The sequence below is a fragment of the Gadus macrocephalus genome, chromosome 3 (assembly GCF_031168955.1).
Source record: "Gadus macrocephalus chromosome 3, ASM3116895v1".
In the NCBI taxonomy this organism is placed as follows: domain Eukaryota; kingdom Metazoa; phylum Chordata; class Actinopteri; order Gadiformes; family Gadidae; genus Gadus; species Gadus macrocephalus.
In genome coordinates this window covers 12,084,229-12,106,453 of record NC_082384.1, presented here as the reverse complement: position 1 = coordinate 12,106,453, position 22,225 = coordinate 12,084,229, and the positions used below count along the sequence as shown (strand labels likewise).

The 22,225-nt window shown below is 50.2% G+C and overlaps 1 protein-coding gene across 5 annotated transcripts; it reads left to right on the top strand.

Annotated features, from left to right (window-relative positions):
• The first annotated feature begins 87 nt into the window (after nucleotides 1–87).
• LOC132454122 (transcription activator BRG1) lies at nucleotides 88–21,675 on the top strand. Of its 5 annotated transcripts, none has more exons than XM_060047307.1 (34): nucleotides 88–499; nucleotides 1,102–1,342; nucleotides 2,542–2,674; nucleotides 3,876–4,406; nucleotides 4,497–4,595; nucleotides 4,904–5,168; nucleotides 5,678–5,804; nucleotides 6,367–6,540; nucleotides 7,060–7,233; nucleotides 7,699–7,875; nucleotides 8,197–8,244; nucleotides 8,496–8,626; nucleotides 8,943–9,003; nucleotides 9,222–9,337; nucleotides 9,452–9,599; nucleotides 10,171–10,334; nucleotides 10,513–10,579; nucleotides 10,762–10,872; nucleotides 12,214–12,462; nucleotides 12,697–12,810; nucleotides 12,931–13,038; nucleotides 13,637–13,723; nucleotides 13,909–13,955; nucleotides 14,163–14,329; nucleotides 14,692–14,855; nucleotides 15,150–15,377; nucleotides 15,558–15,635; nucleotides 16,592–16,810; nucleotides 17,481–17,752; nucleotides 18,066–18,174; nucleotides 18,436–18,537; nucleotides 19,130–19,262; nucleotides 19,685–19,824; nucleotides 20,455–21,675. In XM_060047307.1, the coding sequence occupies exons 2-34, from the start codon at nucleotides 1,115–1,117 to the stop codon at nucleotides 20,488–20,490; spliced, it is 5,007 nt and encodes a 1,668-aa protein (XP_059903290.1). In that variant the 5' UTR covers nucleotides 88–499; nucleotides 1,102–1,114; the 3' UTR covers nucleotides 20,491–21,675. The 5 variants fall into 5 exon arrangements, with proteins under 5 accessions (XP_059903290.1, XP_059903289.1, XP_059903291.1 ...); XM_060047306.1 differs by having other exon boundaries at nucleotides 15,150–15,395; XM_060047308.1 differs by lacking the exon at nucleotides 4,497–4,595 and having other exon boundaries at nucleotides 15,150–15,395.
• The last annotated feature ends 550 nt before the right edge of the window (nucleotides 21,676–22,225 follow it).

The following is a 22,225-nucleotide window of genomic DNA, read 5'->3' as shown; positions in this document are numbered from 1 at the left end:
TGGTTCTGTTTTAATATTTAATATTTAGCTATGACTGGAATAACGGCACAACAACCAAGTACCTTTTTTACACCTATAATCTTTCCAAGTTGTTATGTTGTAATGTTAAGTGTAGAAGTGAGGCACTAACATGTGGAATTGCTATTGAATTGTAATGAAATGGTATCAATCCACTACAATACTTGTCGTTTATTTAAAATATATATAAAATGTGTGTGGAAAAAAAAAACATAGAAACATGTGATATCCTACATAACCTGCATAGATTGAACAGCTGCGCACGCATGCGCCTTTGTCGGAATCGCCGACTACACCGTTCGGGCACAGCAGCTGAAAAGGGGGCGCTCGAGCCACGGCGGTGAAACAAATCAACCGTCAAGGCAGATTACAAAGAGGGGGGAATGCACTAATTGCGAAAAATACTGCGCTTTTATCCTATAGACTTTATATCAACTCGGGGAACGCAGACTTTCACCAGGACTGCCTTCCATTTACGCTGGTAGGTCTGTCGCACAAGCACAGTCCGCCATTCCCTTTTTTGTTATATTTAGCTAGACAGCCTTTCACGGTTTATAAGAATTGTATCTGCCAATGGTATGCGATAATTCTCGCCAAGGCTCAAGTTCAGCTATAGTCGCCTTTTCTGGCTTTAGCTGTGTGTGCGAAACAAAAGATATAAGGTTTGGTGCAGCTCAGCGCTGATGTAAATACTCTGCACCTGACAGGCGCCAGACAACAATTAATATATTCTTCAGATATTGACCGTCCGCGTTATTTAGCCGGCAGGTCGCGTGAGGATAAGCGCTCTCCTGGGGATTTATCATGATGATGAATTGTTAATGATCAAGATCTCTAGTGTTTGCCAAAGCAGTAATATATCCATTATTTCAAAGGGCTGACTTGGGGATGAAACAGGATAATACCTTTATACCTTATACCTTTTATGTTACTGGAACAGAAAAGCTTAAGTGATATATTGTTCCTGACCCATCATTTTTACTAATGTGGGTCAAAAGTTCTGTGTTAGTAAATTAATGTATACCTTTATTTCTCCACATCACCCCTCCTCTTTTTTTCCCCACTCATCCAACTGGGAACCAGAACGCCGGGGTCTATGGCGACTCCGGACCCTGCTACGGGGGGCACCCCTCGTCCAGGTCCGTCCCCAGGTCCGGGGCCCTCCCCAGGTCCAGGGCCCTCCCCAGGGGCCATGCATGGCCCCAGCCCTGGCCCCTCCCCTGGCTCTACTCACAGTATAATGGGTCATGGCCCAACGTCCTCAGGGGCCCCTCCGTCGGGCCCCCCTGGATACAGCCTGGACACCCTGCACCCGCTGCACAAAGTAAGCAGTAGACAGGCCCTGGTGTTGGTAGGGAGCCAACCGCAGGTCCTGGTAAGACACGCCCACTCTTCCTGGAGGCGCTCAGTGATTGGCTGGCGATACGTCGCTTACTACACATAACCACCTCTAACCTCATTCTACTTGCTGTAGTTTGGTCTGGCTTTGCGAGACTACCTCTAACCTAACCCTAAACCTAACCGTCTATAACTAATACCAAAATTCAAAATCTTAACAAAAAAGTCTCTCTAGCTAGTGTATCTATGTCTTTATCCGTCTCTATCTGGCTCCATCACCTCTTTCAGTTTCATAGCACTTAAAAGCAGTTGCTTTGCTTATTAAAGGCACCCAGTGCAACTTTTGAGGCTTAAAAATAAACATTCAATTTCTAGTCTTTTTTACACGTAGTAAGTTTCAATAACTCCATACCATTACATACCGACATTTAAGCAGCAAAGATGAGACGTCGTTGTGTGGTGAGAACTGATACAAAATCGATAACAACAACAATGCCGCCATTTTCTTTATTTTTTGTAACCTACAATAAATAAAGCAGGCTTCCAGTCAATGGAAAAATGGCTTCTCCCCACCGGCGATTGTTGTTGTTTACGATTTTCTATCAGTTCTCACCACACAACGACGTCTCATCTTTGCTCCTTGAATGTCGATATGTAATGGTATGGAGTTATTGAAACTTACTATGTGTAAAAAAGACTAGAAATTGAATGTTTATTTTTCATTGAATGTTTACATAAAGTTGCACTGGGTGCCTTTAAGTTGTATGCACATAAATGATTCTTGCATTTTTAAGTTAATAGTTATCATTGAATGCCCTTACTCTTAAGTTACTTTGGACAAAATCATCCGCTAAATAATTGTTTATGTGATGTAACCAAATACAAAAATGAACCATTTCTAACATAATACCTAAACTTAACCATCTCTAACCTACTACCTAAACCCATCAATCTCTAACCTCCTGCAGCCAGCCAATCACAGTGTGATTCCGTGCAGTGTGGGCGGGTCTTACCATGAACATAATCACTTCATGTCTGTCAACTACCATTACATCGACCAACCACTACCAACACTTACCATCCTATAAGAAATCCATCGGGGTAAACTCCACGTTACTGCTATTCAATTTGCTCTGTGCTCATTGGTCGAGGAGGTTAACAGAACTGTCTCCTTGTTTCTCTCAGCCAATCGAGGGAGTGCATGAGAAGAGCGGGGCTGAGGAGGGCCGGTTCACCCAGATGAAGGGCGGGTCTCTGAGGCAGGGGGGGCACAGTGGCATGGGCCCCCCACCCAGCCCGCTGGACCAGCACTCCCAAGGTAGGAGCTGCATGCCTGGTGCCTCAGGTCCCTGTGGAGGGGTGGGAGCCGACAGGCTGCTCCAGTGGTCCCTCCGGTGTGCCTTCGCTCGGTCGTCTAAAAGGCACACCCGAAAAATCTCACGCACATTACCGGGACATTACTAGTTATTAGCTATCACACGGCAGACCCAAAAAGTATAACATGCATACAGGATTTCTAGAAATCTGTATGGCTTTTGCATTATTTGTCTAATATTGTATTGAACGGGTTAATGACGTTTTATAACGTGAAACGGAAAAACATGTCGGGGCTGGGCAGGAGTCATATCAAATTTGTACCAACTGTATGAGTATCTTGCGTCCGTTAGGTGTTACAAATCGCGGAGCACTCTTTGTCTTCTACATTACATTTAGCAGACGCTTTTGTCCAAGCGACATGCAACGTTTCATACACACATTCATATGCACAAACCAATGGCTGTGTCAACCATGCAAGGCGACAAACCACTCGTAGAGTGCTGTTAGGGTTAGGGGTCTTGCTCAGGGACACCTCGACACACAGCAAGGGGGAGCCGGGGACGGAACGAGCAACCTTCCGGTAACAAGTCAAACTGCACCACCTCCTGAGCTACGGCCGCACCCTCGTCTCTGCCTGCCTTAGGGCTTTGTCTTGCCCTAAGGCACACTGGCAGGAGGGAACCTACTGGGTTACACACTGTGGTGTGTACACACTGTGGTGTGTAACCCAGTAGGGCCTGACGGTGAGTCTGAGGTGGGTCTTATCACCTGGTCTGCGACTGTGTCGCAGTTTTAGCTTCCTGTCTCGCCTCTTTGAGGCGGCGCTTTGTGAGATGTTGATCGCTCAGCTAGCGCTAGGCCTGTAAATAGGCCAATAAAGGCTGTTTTAGTCTTCCTAGCGTAGCATCAAATAAGTGTATGTTTCAATCATGCTTGACAATCATCATAATTTAAATAGCGCAGTTGTCTTCTAAATAGCCGAAGCTACTTCCCTAGATAATCTTACAAGTGCAAACACGACTAGCCTTGTGGTTGGAATAAAAGAAAATAGATTCATGTCCAGTGGAAACCAGCTCTGTACCTTAAGTACATGAAAATCCATGTCTTGATATAATCATTGCTATGGACACATGCCAGCCATAACTCATCTGTGATCCTGTAAGACCTTGACATCAACTCTCTATCGGCTGCCTTCCCCCCAGGTTACCAGTCGCCACTAGGGGGCTCGGACCACTCCAGCCCTCCCAATGGGCCTCCTTCGGGTCCCCTCATGCCGTCTTCAGCGTCCTCCTCTTCTTTCGCCGGCCCCGGCTCTGGCCTCACCCCCTTAGACGGCTCCAGCGGAGATCCACAGAGCATGGGTCCCAACAGCAGAGCCGGACCCCCCGGCAGCGCAGGCCCTGGACCCAACACCAACCCCGGACCCGGCTTGTGCCCTGGTGCTACGGGCCTGGGACCGGGCTTAGTATCCATGGGCCCCGTTGGACCCGGGGGCCCCGCCGGCCCCACGCCGTTCAACCAGACCCAGCTGCAGCAGCTCAGGGCCCAGATCATGGCCTATAAGATGCTGGCTCGTGGGCAGCCCCTGCCGGACCACCTCCAGATGGCCGTCCAGGGGAAGAGGCCCATGCAGCAGCAGCCCATCCCCAGCCTGGCCCCTGGAAGTGGGGTAGGCCCAGGAGGGGGGCCCCCTGGACCGTGCCCGGGACTCGCAGGCTACGGCAGAGCCCACGGTGAGGGGATTCAAGTGTTGTTTCCGCCCATGAACAAAGACGGAGCTATGAAACGAGTTGTAATCACCAGGGTGTGGGTTGTGTCCATAGGACTGATGGGACCCCACATGCCTCCACACGGACCCTTAGGGGTCCTGACCGGAATCCAGGGGTCTAACCCCAATGGTCCACCTAAGACCTGGTCTGAGGGTATGTGGAGGTGGCTTTACATTACAGTAAACTGGGTGTGAACTCAATTTATATGTTTCAGAAATAATTGTTGAGACCAGACCAAATATCCTCTTATATAAGGAATTTATTTTCTAAATATTACATAACATGACATTCAGCCCATTCCACCACAAGTTAGGGTCAGGGTTAAGGTATCGTTGTATACATTTGTCAGTGTTCTTTGTCAGTTGACCTTGATTCCGTCGATCCAATGTTTGAGTGCAGTCGCTCCCAGGGTCTCAGCGTAGTCTCCCCTCGTCTCCATGTCCCCCCCCCCCCCACCACAGGCCCCCCGGTGAGCTCCGCCGCCCCCTGCTCCGGCCTCCCCCAGAAGCTCCTCCCTCCGCAGCCCGGGGGCCGGCCCTCCCCCGCTCCGCCCCCCGGGCCCGCCGCGGTGGCCGCCCCGCTCATGGCCCCGCAGACCCACTCCCCGGGGCACCCGGCCCAGCCCGGTCCCGTGATGCCGCACCACGCCAAGCCCAACCGCGTCACGCCCATCCAGAAGCCCTGCGGCCTGGACCCGCTGGAGATCCTGCAGGAGAGGGAGATCAGGTACCGGGCTCTGGGCGTTAGGGTCACGCCCGCAGGGCAGAGCCCTGGAGAGCATGGATCCGTCTCTGACAGGGTTGGAGAACCACCGCCCATCAAATGGGGATTCTTCATGTTTAATGCATTTTTATCTGAAGTGTTAACACTGTGTCAAGTTCATCAACCATCTTGAGGAAGTACTTTTGTCACTACTCTACCTGGAGTATGCTGTCTAGTGTAAGGGCCAGGCCATCTGAGCACCTTGATCCCTCCGGGTTCAAAGTTGAATGCTCTAGTAAACATACAAAACGTTGTTGGTTGCTTTGCATGCGGGGAACATCATTTACATTGCAAAGAACTCAGGAGTGGGGCTTACTGCAGCGCTCCGACCTCCGTGGCGTCAGCAGCGGGGAGGCGTCCGACCGGGAGGCCCTGGTCCGGGTGAGGGTCAGGGTTAGGGTCTGGTCTGAGGTGTAGGTCCTGCAGGAAGGTCCTCCTCACAGTGTGTTGTGAACAGTGTACCGGTGTCCCAGGCTGCAGGCTCGTATCAGCCACCGCATCGCGGAGCTGGAGAACCTGCCGGGCTCCCTGGCCGGTGACCTGCGCACCAAGGCCACCATCGAGATCAAGGCCCTGCGCCTGCTCACCTTCCAGAGGCAGGTAATGCTCAGGGCCAGAGTGTACCTGTGGGGTAAGCCAATCACAGTGAGGAGAACCACGTGGTTGGAGAGTGAGTCATGTCAACAATTTAGATGACTTTGGCATAAAAAATTTAACACACACAAAAAATAGGGTCCATGTGTGTGTGTGTGTGTGTGTTTGTGTGTGTGCGTGTGCGTGTGTGTCTGTGTGCTTTTGCTTTATGTGTTAATATCGCAACTTACATTACATATTTTCTTCAACATCTATCCTCAAACACATGTTATCCTCCAGAATTATTGTAGAGGTTCTCATTGTGTGTGTGTGTGTGTGTGTGTGTGTGTGTGTGTGTGTGTGTGTGTGTGTGTGTGTGTGTGTGTGTGTGTGTGTGTGTGTGTGTGTGTGTGTGTGTGTGTGTGTGTGTGTGTGTGTGTGTGTGTGTGTGTTTGTATGTGTGCGCCTGTGAGTGTGTGCTTGTGTGCCTTTGTATGTGTGTGTGTGTGTGTTCCTGTGTATGCATCTGTGTTTGTGTGTGTGTGCGTGTGTGCCTGCCTATGTATGTATGCGTTTGTGTGTGCTGCAGCTCCGTCAGGAGGTGGTGGTGTGCATGCGGCGTGACACCGCCCTGGAGACAGCCCTGGACCACAAGGCCTACAAGCGCAGCAAGCGTCAGTCCCTGCGAGAGGCCCGCATCACGGAGAAGCTGGAGAAGCAGCAGAAGATCGAGCAGGAGCGCAAACGAAGGCAGAAGCACCAGGTAGCTGAGCATGAAGCAAGCTCAGGGGACGGGATCACAGCTGAGAGGGGACGGAACAATGTCTCCTACCCTCTCCTCGTCTCTTCCTCTTCTTTACATGCCTCCCCTCTCTTCTACCTCTCTCCATCTCTCCCCCCCCTCTTCTCTCTTCTTCTCCCCTCTCTCATCTCCTGTCCTTGGCTCCTCTCCTCTCCTTATATTTTCTCTTTTCCTCTGCTTGTCTGTTGCTCAATATTATTGTCCGATAATAACTCTCTGTCTGTCTGTCTGTCTGTCTGTCTGTCTGTCTGTCTGTCTGTCTGTCTGTCTGTCTGTCTGTCTGTCTGTCTGTCTCCCTCTCTCTCTCTCTCTCTCTCTCTCTCTCTCTCTCTCTCTCTCTCTCTCTCTCTCTCTGTCTCTGTCTCTGTCTCTGTCTCTGTCTCTCTCTCTCTCTCTCTCTCTCTCTCTCTCTCTCTCTCTCTCTCTCTCTCTCTCTCTCTCTCTCTCTCTCTCTCTCTCTCTCTCTCTCCCCCTTCACAGGAGTACCTCAACAGCATCCTGCAGCACGCCAAGGACTTCAAGGAGTTCCACCGCTCCATCGGGGGGAAGATGCAGAAGCTGACCAAGGCCGTGGCCACGTACCACGCCAACACGGAGCGCGAGCAGAAGAAGGAGAACGAGCGCATCGAGAAGGAGCGGATGAGGAGGCTCATGGTGAGGGGGCCGGGGGGGCGCAGCGCTGTGCCTGGGTGGGTGTGGGTGTCATGGAGGGAGGGCTTTTTATGTGGAGGCAGATGTGGTGGCCTGTGTGTGTGTGTGTGTGTGTTTGTTTGCTTGTGCACAGGTTTGTGCGCTTGCAAGGCCTGTTTGTGTGTGTGTGTCTGGGTGTGTGTGTGGGTGTGTCTGTGTGTGTGTGTATTTGTATATGTGTGCACGTTGGTGACCCTAACTCTTCCAAGCTTTGAGTGGCCATGGTGCTTTCAAACACTCAAGGTACTATTGAAACCTTTTACCATGGATATACTCGTACGTACATAAACAACTCACACACGCTGCATCTGTCTGTGTGTGTGTGTCTGTGTGTGCGTGTGTGTGTGTGCGTGCGTGCTTATGTGCGTGCGTGCGTGTGTGTGCATGCATGCGTGTGTGTGTGTGCGTGCGTGCTTTTGTGTGTGCCAGGCGGAGGACGAGGAGGGCTACAGGAAGCTGATCGACCAGAAGAAGGACAAGCGGCTGGCCTACCTGCTGCAGCAGACGGACGAGTACGTGGCCAACCTCACGGACCTGGTGCGCGCCCACAAGGCCGTGCAGGCCCTCCGCGAGAGGAAGAAGAAGAAGAAGAAGAAGAAGAAGAAGGTGACGCACGGGGAGTAGTGTTCTGTATTGGTGCTATAACCCATTCTGTGTTATATTAAGCAGAGGCTGACAAACAGGACTCAAGACCATCGGTGTCTGACTGAATATAATATTTTCAGTTACAACTGAACATAATATATTCAATTAGAAGACGGTGGGGGTCTTATCGTTTTTCTTTATTAGCTCAATGCACAATCACTCAAAAGCACAATGGCTATATATTAGTTACTTTCATCTGTATTATTATCGGGTGGTGGTGTAAACAATGCGTCATACCACCGTGTGTGATGATGTGTTGTTGTGGTGGTGCGTGTGTTCCAGCTGGAGGCTGCAGAAGGACAGGCTCCCGCCCTGGGCCCTGATGGAGAGGTGAGCGTGGCTGGTGCCGCTGATGGCAGCGCTGAAATGTGCTGCGTCAGGTCCTACTGATGACACCATCATGTGTGTGACATGATGCACACGTTGAAAAAAAAGAGACGGTATTGGTTAAGATGTAACAAACCAGAACCTCACCTGTCGCTGAGTGTGAGCGAGTGGCCTTCAGGGGTACTGATGCATTGAAGTAGCTATGTTGTTACGTTTGTATTGTACCCAAAGTGTTCTTACCTTTATTCATACAGCCGCTGGATGAGAGCAGCCAGATGAGCGACCTGCCCGTGAAGGTCATCCACGTGGAGAGCGGCAACATCCTGTCGGGAGTGGACGCCCCCAAGGCCGGCCAGCTGGAGACCTGGCTGGAGATGAACCCCGGGTGAGACACGGACCCCCCAGTCCTCCTCTAGCTGCTCTGTTCACTACTCTGATGTTCTCCTCTAGCTGCTCTGTTCACTACTCTGATGTCCTCCTCTAGCTGCTGTTCACTACTCTGATGTCCTCCTCTAGCTGCTGTTTACTACTCTGATGTCCTCCTCTAGCTGCTGTTTACTACTCTGATGTCCTCCTCTAGCTGCTCTGTGTGCTACTCTGCAGAGCCTCGGTCTAAGCACTGTACTTTAAGAACACATTTGAGTGCACATTAAGCACTCATGAAGTTATATAAAGCATAGGATACATTTGTGTCCCTTCAGCTACGAGATGGCCCCGCGCTCAGACAGCGAAGGCAGCGAGGAGGAAGAGGAGGAGGACGAGGTGGGTCCTTCATCCATGCTGTGTCACAATGCCAAATATAGCAAAAAAAATAGCAAAGTTGTGTAGTGATGCTACACAAAATGAGTAAATCACAAAGAGGCTTCCTTTGATGGTATCAAGGTTACAGGATTCTGCTCACAATTGAGATACAGCCATAGAAGCATGGCTGGCTGGTGGTTTAACGGGTCCTGTGTGGTCTGAAACGGTTGGGCCCGCAGGAGGAAGAGGAGGAGCCTCAGCCTTCCGCCGCTCCAGTGGAGGAGGAGAAGAAGAAGAAGATCCCAGATCCGGATTGCGAGGAGGTGTCTGAGGTGGACGTCCGCCACATCATAGAGTAAGATTACCCACCCATGTACAACCACATTACCACCATTAAACCACACCTGTTTTCTGTTTTTGTGCAATACTAGTTGTGTGCTTGACAGTCAGGGTGGTGATCCCTGTGCAGGCACGCCAAGCAGGATGTGGACGATGAGTACGGCAGCGCAGCCTTCGCCCGCGGGCTCCAGTCCTACTACCTGGTGGCCCACGCCATCACGGAGCAGGTGGACAAACAGTCCAGCCTGCTGATCAACGGACAGCTCAAACAATACCAGGTGAGCCCCCGGACCCTTGAGACCCTCCCCTGGCCCCCCACAAATTGACGGGGTAAGGGGGGACGGCGAGAGTGGCTTATAGTGAGTGTGGAGTCTAACTCACAAGGATGTGTCGGGACGGAGACTAGATATTGTTTTGAATTTCCGTGACCAAAATAGACTTGGGTCATCAGAAGCAAGCAAATATAGACCTCATATTGCTGTTGAGTCTTCCACTTTCTCTGCTTGCTACCATCAGGTAAAGTGGGTTCAGCCAGTCTGTTGGGATAACGTGTTCCAGTCACACAAAAGGGACAGTAATGATTATTATAATTATTCATTATTACAACAATAATTATTATAAATTATTGCAGCCGTTTAGCCTATGGAGTCCATTTATGTTTTTAACTTTGTGCATTTAAATTTCGATTTGGACCAAGATATATTCGTATCACTTGTCACACATTAAACACTTTCGTGTTTGTCTTTGTGTGGGTATCTGTGTCTGTGTGCGTGCGTGTGTGTGTGTGTGTGTGTGTGTGTGTGTGTGTGTGCTTGCGTGTGTGCGTGTGTGTGCGTGTGTGTGTGTCAGGTGAAAGGCCTGGAGTGGCTGGTCTCTCTGTACAACAACAACCTGAATGGGATCCTGGCGGACGAGATGGGCCTGGGGAAGACCATCCAGACCATCGCCCTCATCACCTACCTCATGGAGAACAAGCGCCTCAACGGGCCCTACCTCATCATCGTCCCTCTCTCGTGGGCCCCCCACACACACACACACTCACAAACACACACACACACACACACACACACTCACACACTTAGCAAGAGTCATGAAGAATATTCGTAGCTCGTCAGTCAATCCGTTCTGGTTCTGCATTTGTTTTTTGGTTGTGACAACAAAGTGAGATGTTGTTTGTTTTTTGTTGGACAGAACTCTCTCCAACTGGGTATGCGAGTTTGACAAGTGGGCTCCGACGGTCGTCAAGGTGTCCTTCAAGGTGAGAACGGTGAATGACATCATACTGAGCGTGAAATGAGAAACGGGGGCCACTATCTCTGGAATCTCAGGACAACAGTACTGGCCAGGATACCGCCACAGACATAGCAAACATCTGCAGGGCTCTCCTGCAGACCCCGTGGCCTACAGATGTTCATAAACCCCTCTCTTGTGTGTCTGCAGGGCTCTCCCGCTGCCAGGCGGGCCTTTGTACCTCAGCTGCGCAGCGGCAAGTTCAACGTGTTGCTCACCACCTACGAGTACATCATCAAGGACAAACAGATCCTTGCCAAGGTAAGACACAAAGTTGACATCGCCCACAGACACAAGCACACGCACACACACAAGTAAGAGCGCGTGCGAACACACACAGACACTCGCATACACACACACGCGCTTACATACACACGCACACACACGCACAAGCACACACACACACACACACACAGATACACACACACACACACACACATGTCCACTCATGCATGCCCCAACACCCACACACACACAGACACATACAGTCACATATATGCACCCGCACGCACTGAGACGAATGTACAGATGTGTTCATTCATTCATTCATTCACTAAGGAATTAATGATCAACAATCAGACACACTGCACTCACTCATGAAATTGACCCCGCCCAATCTGACACCCCCTCTGTGCTGCGTCTCAGTGCTTTCTCCTAGGTGCTGCCGCCTGTATAGTTGAACTGCATCTCCGCGTATCCTCTTTGGTCATCTGCTGCTATGCTCCATATGCTCACATGTTGTCATATAGGCTTCTTGTTCGAGCTACCAGGTGGGTGTTGTAGGTCAGGCAATTGTCCCCCTATAAATGGCTCGGGTTTTGGTTTGGAAAACAGAACTACTAGGGTCATGGGAGGAGAATGGGCAAGATGTCTTTTGTTTTGGGTTGATAAGGCATTACTTATCGGCTGGGGACACCTAGCTTTCTGTCCATCCATCTTGAGATGCATAGGTTTTGAAAAGAATGAATAGCATCATAAGTATTCTCTTATCTCCCTTCCCCTCCTCCTATCCGCTTGTCTCCCTTCCGCTCGTCTCCTCTCCCCAACTCTACCCTCCTCTCTTCTCCCTCACATTTTGTCCTCTCCCCTCCCATCCTCTCCTCTCCCCCCCTCCTCCTTTCCGCTCCTCTCCTGTCCTCACCTCTCCCATCCTCTCCTCTCCCCTCCTCTCCTCTCCCTGCCTCTCCCATCCTCTATTCGCCTCTCCCCTCCTCTCCTCTGCTCTGCTCTCCTTTCCTCTCTCCTCCTCTCCCATCTGCTCCTCTCCTCTATCCCCCCATCCTCTCTTTTCCCCTCCCATCTCCTCCTCTCCCCTCCCCTTCTCTCGCTACCCTCATCTCATCTGCCCTCCCCTCCTCTCCCATCTCCTCCTTTTCTCTCCACTCTCCTCCTTTCTTCTCCGATCCTCTCCTCTCCTCTCCCCTCTCTACCTGCCCCATCCTAACTGCTATCCTCCTCTCTCCTCCCATCCTCTCTTCTCCCCTCCCATCCTCTCCTCTCCCCTCTCCACCTCCACCATCCTATCTGCTGCCCTCCTCTCCCCTCCTCTCCTCCTCTCCTCCCATCCCCGCTCCTCCTCCTCCGTCCTCCCCGCTCCTCCAGATCCGGTGGAAGTACATGATCGTGGACGAGGGCCACCGCATGAAGAACCACCACTGCAAGCTGACCCAGGTGCTGAACACCCACTACCTGGCCCCGCGCCGGGTGCTGCTGACGGGCACGCCGCTGCAGAACAAGCTGCCCGAGCTCTGGGCGCTGCTCAACTTCCTGCTGCCCACCATCTTCAAGAGCTGCAGCACCTTCGAGCAGTGGTTCAACGCCCCCTTCGCCATGACCGGGGAGAAAGTGAGCGTGAGTGTTAACCCCATGCTGTCCGCGTGCATGACACCATATGACAGCGCACTCTGTCTACTGATCAAAGCAAAGGAGGACCTGCTTCGCCTTTTCTTGTTCCAGACGGATGTAGATTCCTGTGTGCCACAGCCATTGATCCGGGTTTCTGTGGACTTTAAATTTGATTTTCTCTCTCTCTACTCTCTCTCTCTTTTCATATCTTTACATATACATATAAACATACATCATAAGGTGGATCTAAACGAGGAGGAGACCATCCTCATCATTCGCCGCCTGCACAAGGTGCTCCGCCCCTTCCTGTTGCGGAGGCTCAAGAAGGAAGTGGAGGCGCAGCTTCCGGAGAAGGTGAGGGCTTACCTTTTAAAACAATACACCACCCCATATCTGATATTCTATTCTTTTTCTACTCCGGCTCCTCAACTCCCCCCCCCCTCCCTCCGCGTGTCTGCTCTGGGTCCCTCTCAGGTGGAGTACGTCATCAAGTGTGACATGTCGGCGCTGCAGAGGGTGCTGTACCGACACATGCAGGCCAAGGGCATCCTGCTCACCGACGGCTCGGAGAAGGACAAGAAGGTCACACGGCGGCGCACACAGTTCACTCAGCCACACGCCGCGTCCTCTCCAGCGCTTAAAGCTGCCATCGGGAGCATGCAGGGGGGGTGAAGAGAGAGAGCAGGACAGGGCAGAGGAATGCAGGATTCTGGAACTGAAGGATCAAAAACACGTCCCCCTTCCTCTCTGCTTACTCCCTGCCTACGTTTCGCCACCATTGAGAAGTTTGCCACCATTGTTTGGTCGGAGAGATTGATTCCGAGGACCAATCACAGAGGAGATACCCCAATTGGTCAGAAATCAATTGGGAGCATTCTAAAAAAGTTGAATTGGCTCCTATACAGGCAGGCGAGGTATACTCAAAACTGCTAATCTCACAGTGCACTTCACTCACTAATAACTGACGGATGGCAAAAGCATTTCCGTCAAATTATACTCTAAGTGTAGGACTTAAATCTTAGCTAAAGCACCTTTAGGAAAAATATACATGGAAACTTAAATATGCTCAGTTGGAAACATGCCTTTTTCTATTTTCCTGAATATCTTCCTTTGTGTTTTTCACTCAGGGGAAATGGCTGTTTTATATCTCAAAAACATCTTTATTTTTTTTGCTCTGCAGGGCAAAGGAGGAACCAAGACTCTAATGAACACCATTATGCAGCTGAGGAAGATCTGCAACCACCCCTACATCTTCCAGCAGATAGAGGTGCACTTCGACAGTCATGAATTAATGATAGACCCAAGACTACACTAACACACTAACGATGACATTGCCGCCGATCAAAAAATAACAAAAATAATATTAGTTAAGTAATGTATACTGTTGATGGGCTGACAGCGAGAAATGTAAACATGATACTAAATTATGAATACAAATTGTGTTTTTTTCAGGAATCATTCTCAGAGCATTTAGGCTTCTCTGGTGGTATAGTCCAGGGGTTAGTATTTAACCTGTATCCATTCGATCCGTTCTGCTTTCTTTAATGTGTTCAACTTTACCTGGTTAAATAAAGGTTTCATAAGAAAGTTATAACATTAATGCATCCCATTTAAATAGACTACAATGTGCCTCACCAAGTCGTTGTACCTATGTTTATACGGGTTTGGGACAAGAGTGGGAACACATGTGTGTCTCCTTGGGCCAGGCCTGACCTGTACCGGGCGTCGGGTAAGTTTGAGGTCCTGGACCGGATCCTGCCCAAGCTGGAGGCCACCAACCACAAGGTGCTGCTGTTCTGCCAGATGACCACCCTCATGACCATCATGGAGGATTACTTCGCCTACCGCTCCTTCAAATACCTACGCCTGGACGGTGAGAGGGCGGCCCTGTGTGTGTGTGTGTGTGTGTGTGTGTGTGTGTGTGTGTGTGTGTGTGTGTGTGTGTGTGTGTGTGTGTGTGTGTGTGTGTGTGTGTGTGTGTGTGTGTGTGTGTCTGCGTGCGTGCGCATGAGTGTGTTATCACGCTTGTCATTATATCTAAACAATTATCATCATGTTGTGGTTACTGTTATATGTGTATTATCGTCAAGTTGTATTATGTATATTATAATCATTTTGTGATATGTGTATTATAATCATCACGTTGTAGTATGTCTATTATTATCACCATGATGTTATTTGTACATTAGGGTTAGGGCTCACCCTAACCCTATTTTATCCTCCTGTTGGGGCCAGGCACCACGAAGGCAGACGACCGCGGCATGCTGCTGAAGTCCTTCAACGACCCCGACTCCCAGTACTTCATCTTCCTGCTCAGCACGCGGGCCGGCGGCCTGGGCCTCAACCTGCAGTCCGCCGACACCGTGGTCATCTTCGACTCGGACTGGAACCCCCACCAGGTAGGAGGGTCCACCCCCCGTATGCAACTAGCGGGACGTTTGGGTTCAGCCGTTCACAGCGCTCACACCGACGGCGTTGTCCACCATGCGAGGCGACAGCCAGCTCATCAGGAGCAGTTAGGGTGAGTTGTCTCGCTCAGGGACACCTCGACGCTCAGCTAGGAGGAGCCGGGGGATCGTACCAGGAACCTTGCGGTTACCAGCCAACCCGCTCTACCGCCGTCCCTCTATCCACCCCCCCCCCCCTGCACCCTGGCCCCTGACAGCCCTCTCTCCGCACGCCGCTCCCCCCAGGACCTGCAGGCCCAGGACCGGGCCCACCGCATCGGGCAGACCAACGAGGTGCGCGTGCTGCGCCTGTGCACCATCAACAGCGTGGAGGAGAAGATCCTGGCGGCGGCCAAGTACAAGCTCAACGTGGACCAGAAGGTGATCCAGGCGGGCATGTTCGACCAGAAGTCGTCCAGCAACGAGCGCCGGGCCTTCCTGCAGGCCATCCTCGAGACGGAGGAGCAGGACGAGGTGTGTGTCTGTCCTTGGGTGGGTGGTCCGCCTTCTCTCCTCCTGTTCCACCGACATCCAGTGATGAGTTCCCCGCGTGCATCACGAGATTTACATCGCATGGGTCGAGGCTGATGGGGAAATTTGAAGCAAAGCTGTTTTGGGCTGTTTGTGACTGTGTGTGTGTGTGGCTGTGTCTAGGAGGAGGATGAGGTCCCAGACGATGAGACGGTCAACCAGATGATCGCCAGGAGCGAGGATGAATTTGAACAGTTCATGGTCAGTGTGTAGTTTATCAGTGTTGAGTTTATCAGTGTTTAGTTTGTCAGTGTTTAGTTTATCAGTGTGTAATTTATCAGTGTGTAGTTTATCAGTGTGTTGTTTATCAGTGTGTAGTTTATGTAGTTTATCAGTGTGTAGTTAATCAGTGTGTAGTTAATCAGTGTTTAGTTTATCAGTGTGTAGTTTATCAGTGTTTAGTTTATCAGTGTGTAGTTTATCAGTGTGTTGTTTATCAGTGTGTAGTTTATCAGTGTGTAGTTAATCAGTGTGTAGTTAATCAGTGTGTAGTTTATCAGTGTGTAGTTTATCAGTGTTTAGTTTATCAGTGTTTAGTTTATCAGTGTGTAGTTTATCAGTGTGTAGTTTATCAGTGTGTAGTTTATCAGTGTGTAGTTTATCAGTGTGTAGTTTTTCAGTGTGTAGTTAATCAGTGTTTAGTTTATCAGTGTGTAGTTTATCAGTGTGTAGTTCTTCAGTGTGTAGTTTATCAGTGTGTAGTTTATCAGTGTGTAGTTTATCTTTGTGTAGTTCAACAGTGTGTCGTTCAGCATGTATTTACAATGAAAAGAGAGGATAAAAGAGGGGAAGAGAGGATACATTGGCAGATGCTTAAAGATGCATCTTCATCTCATCTTCTTTTCTTCCCCCTTTAAACCAGCCTGAAAACAAAGAGACATCCCAGAATACTAGTCTAGCTAACGCTGCTTTAAAATGTGGAGAGGCAACCAGAAAAAATCGCAAAATTATCTCTGCTCTATAAAATGAATAACTTTACTTGAAATTCAGGAGGGACTAAAACTCGAATGTTCCAATCTCTCTCTCTCTCTCTCTCTCTCTCTCTCTCTCTCTCTCTCTCTCTCTCTCTCTCTCTCTCTCTCTCTCTCTCTCTCTCTCTCTCTCTCTCTCTCTCTCTCTCTCTCTCTCTCTCTCTCTCTCTCTCTTCCCGCCCCCAGCGGATGGACCTGGACCGGCGCCGTGAGGACGCCCGTAACCCGCGGCGCCGGCCCCGGCTGATGGAGGAGGACGAGCTGCCGGCCTGGATCCTGAAGGACGACGCGGAGGTGGAGCGCCTCACCTGCGAGGACGAGGAGGAGAAGCTGTTTGGCCGCGGCTCCCGCCTCCGCAAGGAGGTGGACTACAGCGACGCGCTGACGGAGACCCAGTGGCTCAAGGTGAGGAGACACCCCTGGACCTGGGGGGCGCGGACGTGGGCGCCGTAGGGGTAGAGCCGGGGGGAACCTAGGGCTGCGGTTTATATAACGTTTCGGCTAATCTATGGATTATTACAGAAAACGGCCACTAGGGGACCTCCTAAATCTATGGATTTTACAGGTTACAGTCCACCAACTTTAACTCTATGGGCTCTATGCCCGGGCCGCGCCCCCCCCCCACCTTTAAGCGGCGGGCTCCAGTGCGGCTTATATATGTACACATCATTCAATTTAGCTGCTGCGGCTTATACTCCGTGTGTAGTTATGGATTCACGTTTGTGGAAAGCTCATTGTGGGACTTGCTCGTAGTAGCTGTAATTCTTCACCAAGGCAGAATTGTTTAAACGTCTTCAAGTACTGTATTAGGGGCCCACTAACACCTATATAAAAGCATTCATAAAGTAGCATGTCATGGGATATGAAAGAGAGTTCCAGTCTCATAGGGCAGAAGGGTCGGTGTAATGAGAGCTTTAACCAAGCCTCCATCATGGGAGGATCAATATGGAAGACCGGTTGGTTCTCTCCTGAACACAACCTCTGGTCTGGGACACCGATGCCCTGATTGGTTCTCCATCCCTCGTCCTGCCTCCAGCCTCCATCCTCTGACCTCTGACCTCTGACCCCCCGGCAGGCCGTCGAGGACGGGACGCTGGAGGAGATCGAGGACGAGGTGCGCCACAAGAAGACCACGCGCAAGAGGAGGAGGGAGCGGGACCCGGAGGCCCCTGGCCCCTCCTCCTCCTCCTGCTCCTCCCGGAGCGGCCTCCGGGGGGCCCAGGACGAGGAGGGGAAGAGGCACCGCAGGAGGGGGCGCCCCCCGGTGGAGCGGCTGTCCCCCAACCCGGCCCCCCTCACCAAGAAGATGAGGAGGATCGTGGACGCCGTCATCAAGTACAAAGACAGGTAGCAGCAGGCGGTGCACCGACTGGGTCGGCCCTGGGTCTCCCCGCTGGGGGGCCAGACCCCGCTGGGGGGCCCCTGGTATGCGTATGGGGTCGAGGGGATGGCTGAATTGTAAGCTGTGGATATCTGATGATACATGATGCACCAGTGACAACCATTTTGTCCTAACAATGGGGTCATTGACCAAAACAGGTTTGGTAACTTCTGGGCTGGCTCGACGCATCCATGTGCTTCCGTGTGTCACGTGGGTTACTGTGTAATCACACCGCTCCACGCTGACACCGTTGCACCGTTGTGGTCCCACGCCCCGTAGCGCCAGCGGCCGGCAGCTGAGCGAGGTGTTCATCCAGCTGCCGTCGCGCAAGGAGCTGCCCGAGTACTACGAGCTGATCCGCAGGCCTGTGGACTTCAGGAAGATCAAGGTGCACACACGCGCACGCACGCACACGCATCGACCAACAGACAGGCGCACACACACGCGCACACACACACACACACACACACACACACACACACACACACACACACACACACACACACACACACACACACACACACACACACACACACACACACACACACAGACTTTTATACTCTATCACTCATAGACACACACGCATAGGCACACGCACACTCTATACTGCAGCGGCCCGTGTACATGGAGGTGTGTTGTTGGGCTGCAGGAGAAGATCCGAGGCCACCGGTACCGCAGCCTGGCCGACCTGGAGCGGGACGTCATGCTGCTCTTCCAGAACGCCCAGACCTTCAACCTGGAGGGCTCCCTGGTGAGGCCCCCCGCAGCTCTGACTCCCACCTCAGCTCTGACTCCCACCTCAGCTCTGACTCCCACCTCAGCTCTGACTCCCACCTCAGCTCTGACTCCCACCTCAGCTCTGACTCCCACCTCAGCTCTGACTCCCACCTCAGCCCTGACTCCCACCTCAGCCCTGACTCCCACCTCAGCTCTGACTCCCACCTCAGCTCTGACTCCCACCTCAGCTCTGACTCCCACCTCAGCTCTGACTCCCAGCCAGCTCTGACTCCCACCTCAGCTCTGACTCCCACCTCAGCTCTGACTCCCACCTCAGCTCTGACTCCCAGCCAGCTCTGACTCCCAGTCCCTGCTGGGTCCCAGGCTGGTCAGCACATCAAGGACTCACGCCAGTCCAGTTTGTTCTGCGGTGGCCTGTCTAATTTTGTGTTGATTATGGTGGCTATCGTGACACCATAATATGTCTCCTTTAATGTTGCTCTCGGCTGGTAATTGTAATCTGTGTGTGTGTGTGTGTGTGTGTGTGTGTGTGTGTGTGTGTGTGTGTGTGTGTGTGTGTGTGTGTGTGTGTGTGTGTGTGTGTGTGTGTGTGTGTGTGTGTGCAGATCTACGAGGACTCCATCGTGCTCCAGTCGGTGTTCACCAGCCTGAGGCAGAAGATCGAGAGGGAAGAGGAGAGCGAGGGGGAGGAGAGCGAGGAAGAGGAGGACGAGCAAGAGGAAGGCTCCGAGACAGAGTGTGAGTGTGTGTGTGTGTGTGTGTGTGTGTGGGACGACCGGTGGTGTCTCGACGGTTCTCTATGCTAGTTTTCTCTTTGGTAGTTTGTGATTCAACAGTGTATGGAAGTTAGGGGTAGAGATGGATGACTTTGGTGTCCTGCTGTGAGCCGTCAGTGAGGTACATTGAAGTCAGCACTCCTCTAAAGACGCACCAAACAGGACAGTCCCTCCGCAGGAACGGCGCCATCTATGGTGACACATGTGTCATGTGTTTGGAACCCCTGGGTTTCAGCCAATCACATTGAGTTCCTGTGTTTTACCACAGATTATGGTGTTTTTTCACGAGTGTTTTCTTACACTTCATGCTCGGCCTGTAGCGGTGCCATAGTGAGTGTCCCGATGGTCATGGTGTGTGTGTGTGTGTGTGTGGTATCTCCGCAGCCCGCCCGGTGAAGGTAAAGATCCGCCTCGGTCGTCGGGAGAAGGCGGGCGAGCGAGGAAAGGGCCGCAGCCGGAGGTCCGGCCGCATCCGAGCCAAGCCCGTCGTCAGCGATGACGACACAGAGGAGGAGCAGGAGGAGGTGTGTGTGTGTGTGTGTGTGTGTGTGTGTGTGTGTGTGTGTGTGTGTGTGTGTGTGTGTGTGTGTGTGTGTGTGTGTGTGTGTGTGTGTGTGTGTGTGTGTGTGTGTGTGTGTGATTGGTTTTTGTGGTTTCCCATATATTCCCACTGGATTCACATCTGGACTCAGACTTTGGATACAGAATTTGGATTGAGATACAGACTAGTGGTTAAAGTGGCTATCACAAAGAGTTCTGTTTTGTTCTCTTTGGTGACATGTCTGGTGATAAGACATGTCACCAAACACATTGTTCCCATCGATCAAAACAGTGATTGCCACGGACAACCAGTTCATAACAGTACTGCAAATGTGAGTGCTGTAATAAGTGAGACAGGCTCAACACTATTGTGTTACCTCATACAACGATAGGTCGATTACACATCGTTTTTATTTTTGCATGACACAATTTATTTAGTAAAGGTCACAAAATATCATAGATCACTATGTTTATGACCATAGAAGATCATATCAAGGGTTAAAACAAACCCAAAACACAATCTGGGTTCACTGGCACTCTAACATACACTACCATCCTCTCCGGTGTGTTAATGCCATTTCCTATCTATTCTCCTCTTTCCCTGTTTTCTCCAGGAGCCTTCCCCAAGTGCCTCAGCGGAGGAGTCCTAAACCACGACTTTCACAAAGTTAAACTTCACAGCTTTCATCATATAACAGTCCACCTTTGTCTGCTCCATTGGTACCAGTGAGTTAATTTAGCTAGAGCCAATACAAGGTTACGGCTATATATGATCACTTTTTGGTTTTCAAAACACAGTATTAACAACAAGAATTATCGTCTAAATTTAAGTTCCTTAAGTTGAAATATGACATTATGTTTGATATATTTATTTGATACACATGGGAGCTCAGTTTGATTAATTGAATGTGTGTAATACATTTTTGGGGGATTCTTAAAGGATGAAATAATGTAATGATCATTTTGATAATATCGACTGTATAAATTGTTATGAGGATAATAACTCTTCCGTATATTGTCCAGCCCTGAGGAATAAAGAAAGATGATGCCAATTCATAATTTGTACAAAACAAAAATACCTCCCTCTACATTTAAGTATATTTAATATTCATCATCAAATTAGCTGAGACAGGATTTACGTTATCGATCGTAACATATTTCAAATGCAGCGATCTGGGAGCCATGCTTCAGACTCATTGCTTTAATTCAGTGTGATCATACGAGGCTTCGCTTCCTCTGACGATCACTGTTTGGATTCCCATTAGCACACCGTTGCTAGGGCTGTATCTATTCCACCCCGCTATCTGTTTACCATCCCTGCCTCGCACTCTGGGCTCAAACGGCATATTCTACATCTCAATACGTAAAGCTGTTGATCCGACATAAGCCCTCTACTCACTGTAGACGTAATAACCACAACGTGATTCCTGTTAAGTAGGCTACTGTGGGTTCACAGTATTTAGTGCTTCTATTTAGATGTTGAACGAGTTTCTGAATTTCTGAAACAGCTGTTTCACATGGATGTACACAGGCTCCTTCTGTAAGACAAAGAGCCAGGGGGACGGGCGTTCTCTTCTGTTTATAAAAGCCGCATGGCTGGACGTTGATGAATATACATGATGGCTGGCGGTTCGGTGGGGTATTTGCATGGTGATGGTAAACGAGCTGTAGTCTGATCCAACTGTTCTTCCTTCCATGTGATAGTAAACTGGAGCATTTATAACTGGAAACCAAAGCATCCATGTTCTTTTTTTACCAAAATATTTGTCTTGTGCAAACTTTCTCATTCTAGTTGTAATTTAAAAAGGTACAATAAATGTTGTTGATGGTGTTTATGGCCGTGGTGGTTCTTTATTCTATTACAAAAATCGCGATGAAGTTTTTTGACGTATTCTTGACAGGATCATGAATACATGTAACTACTATCAGCTCAGTGTGCGGCTGACCTTTTGGTTGGCATGTCACCAGAAATTAAACAGCACATTCTACATTTTTGAAATACGTGTCCTTGAATCGCCACCAGAGAGCGAATTTCTCCCTTTCTTAGAAGTTGTTCCATCGCTTTTAAACACGATGTTAATTATATTCTGCTCCTGTTGATTATATAGGATATTATTGCCACCTTTTTCTGCCTGTTTATGGTCTATATGGCCTCTGGTTACTTTCCTTCTCTGCCCCCAGAGAGGTCAAGTAAGCTCGAGCCAGTGGCTGAATAACTCTTTGTGGATTGCATGTAAACAGCTTGCCATAACACAAATATTGTTGTTTGCGTCATCAATGAAAGACCCTGTAAACTCAACTTTCCCTTTGGGAGGCTCTGAGCGCGTGTGCAAGCATGAGTGTGTGTCCGTGCGTGTGTGTTTAAAGAGATTGAGAAATGATGTT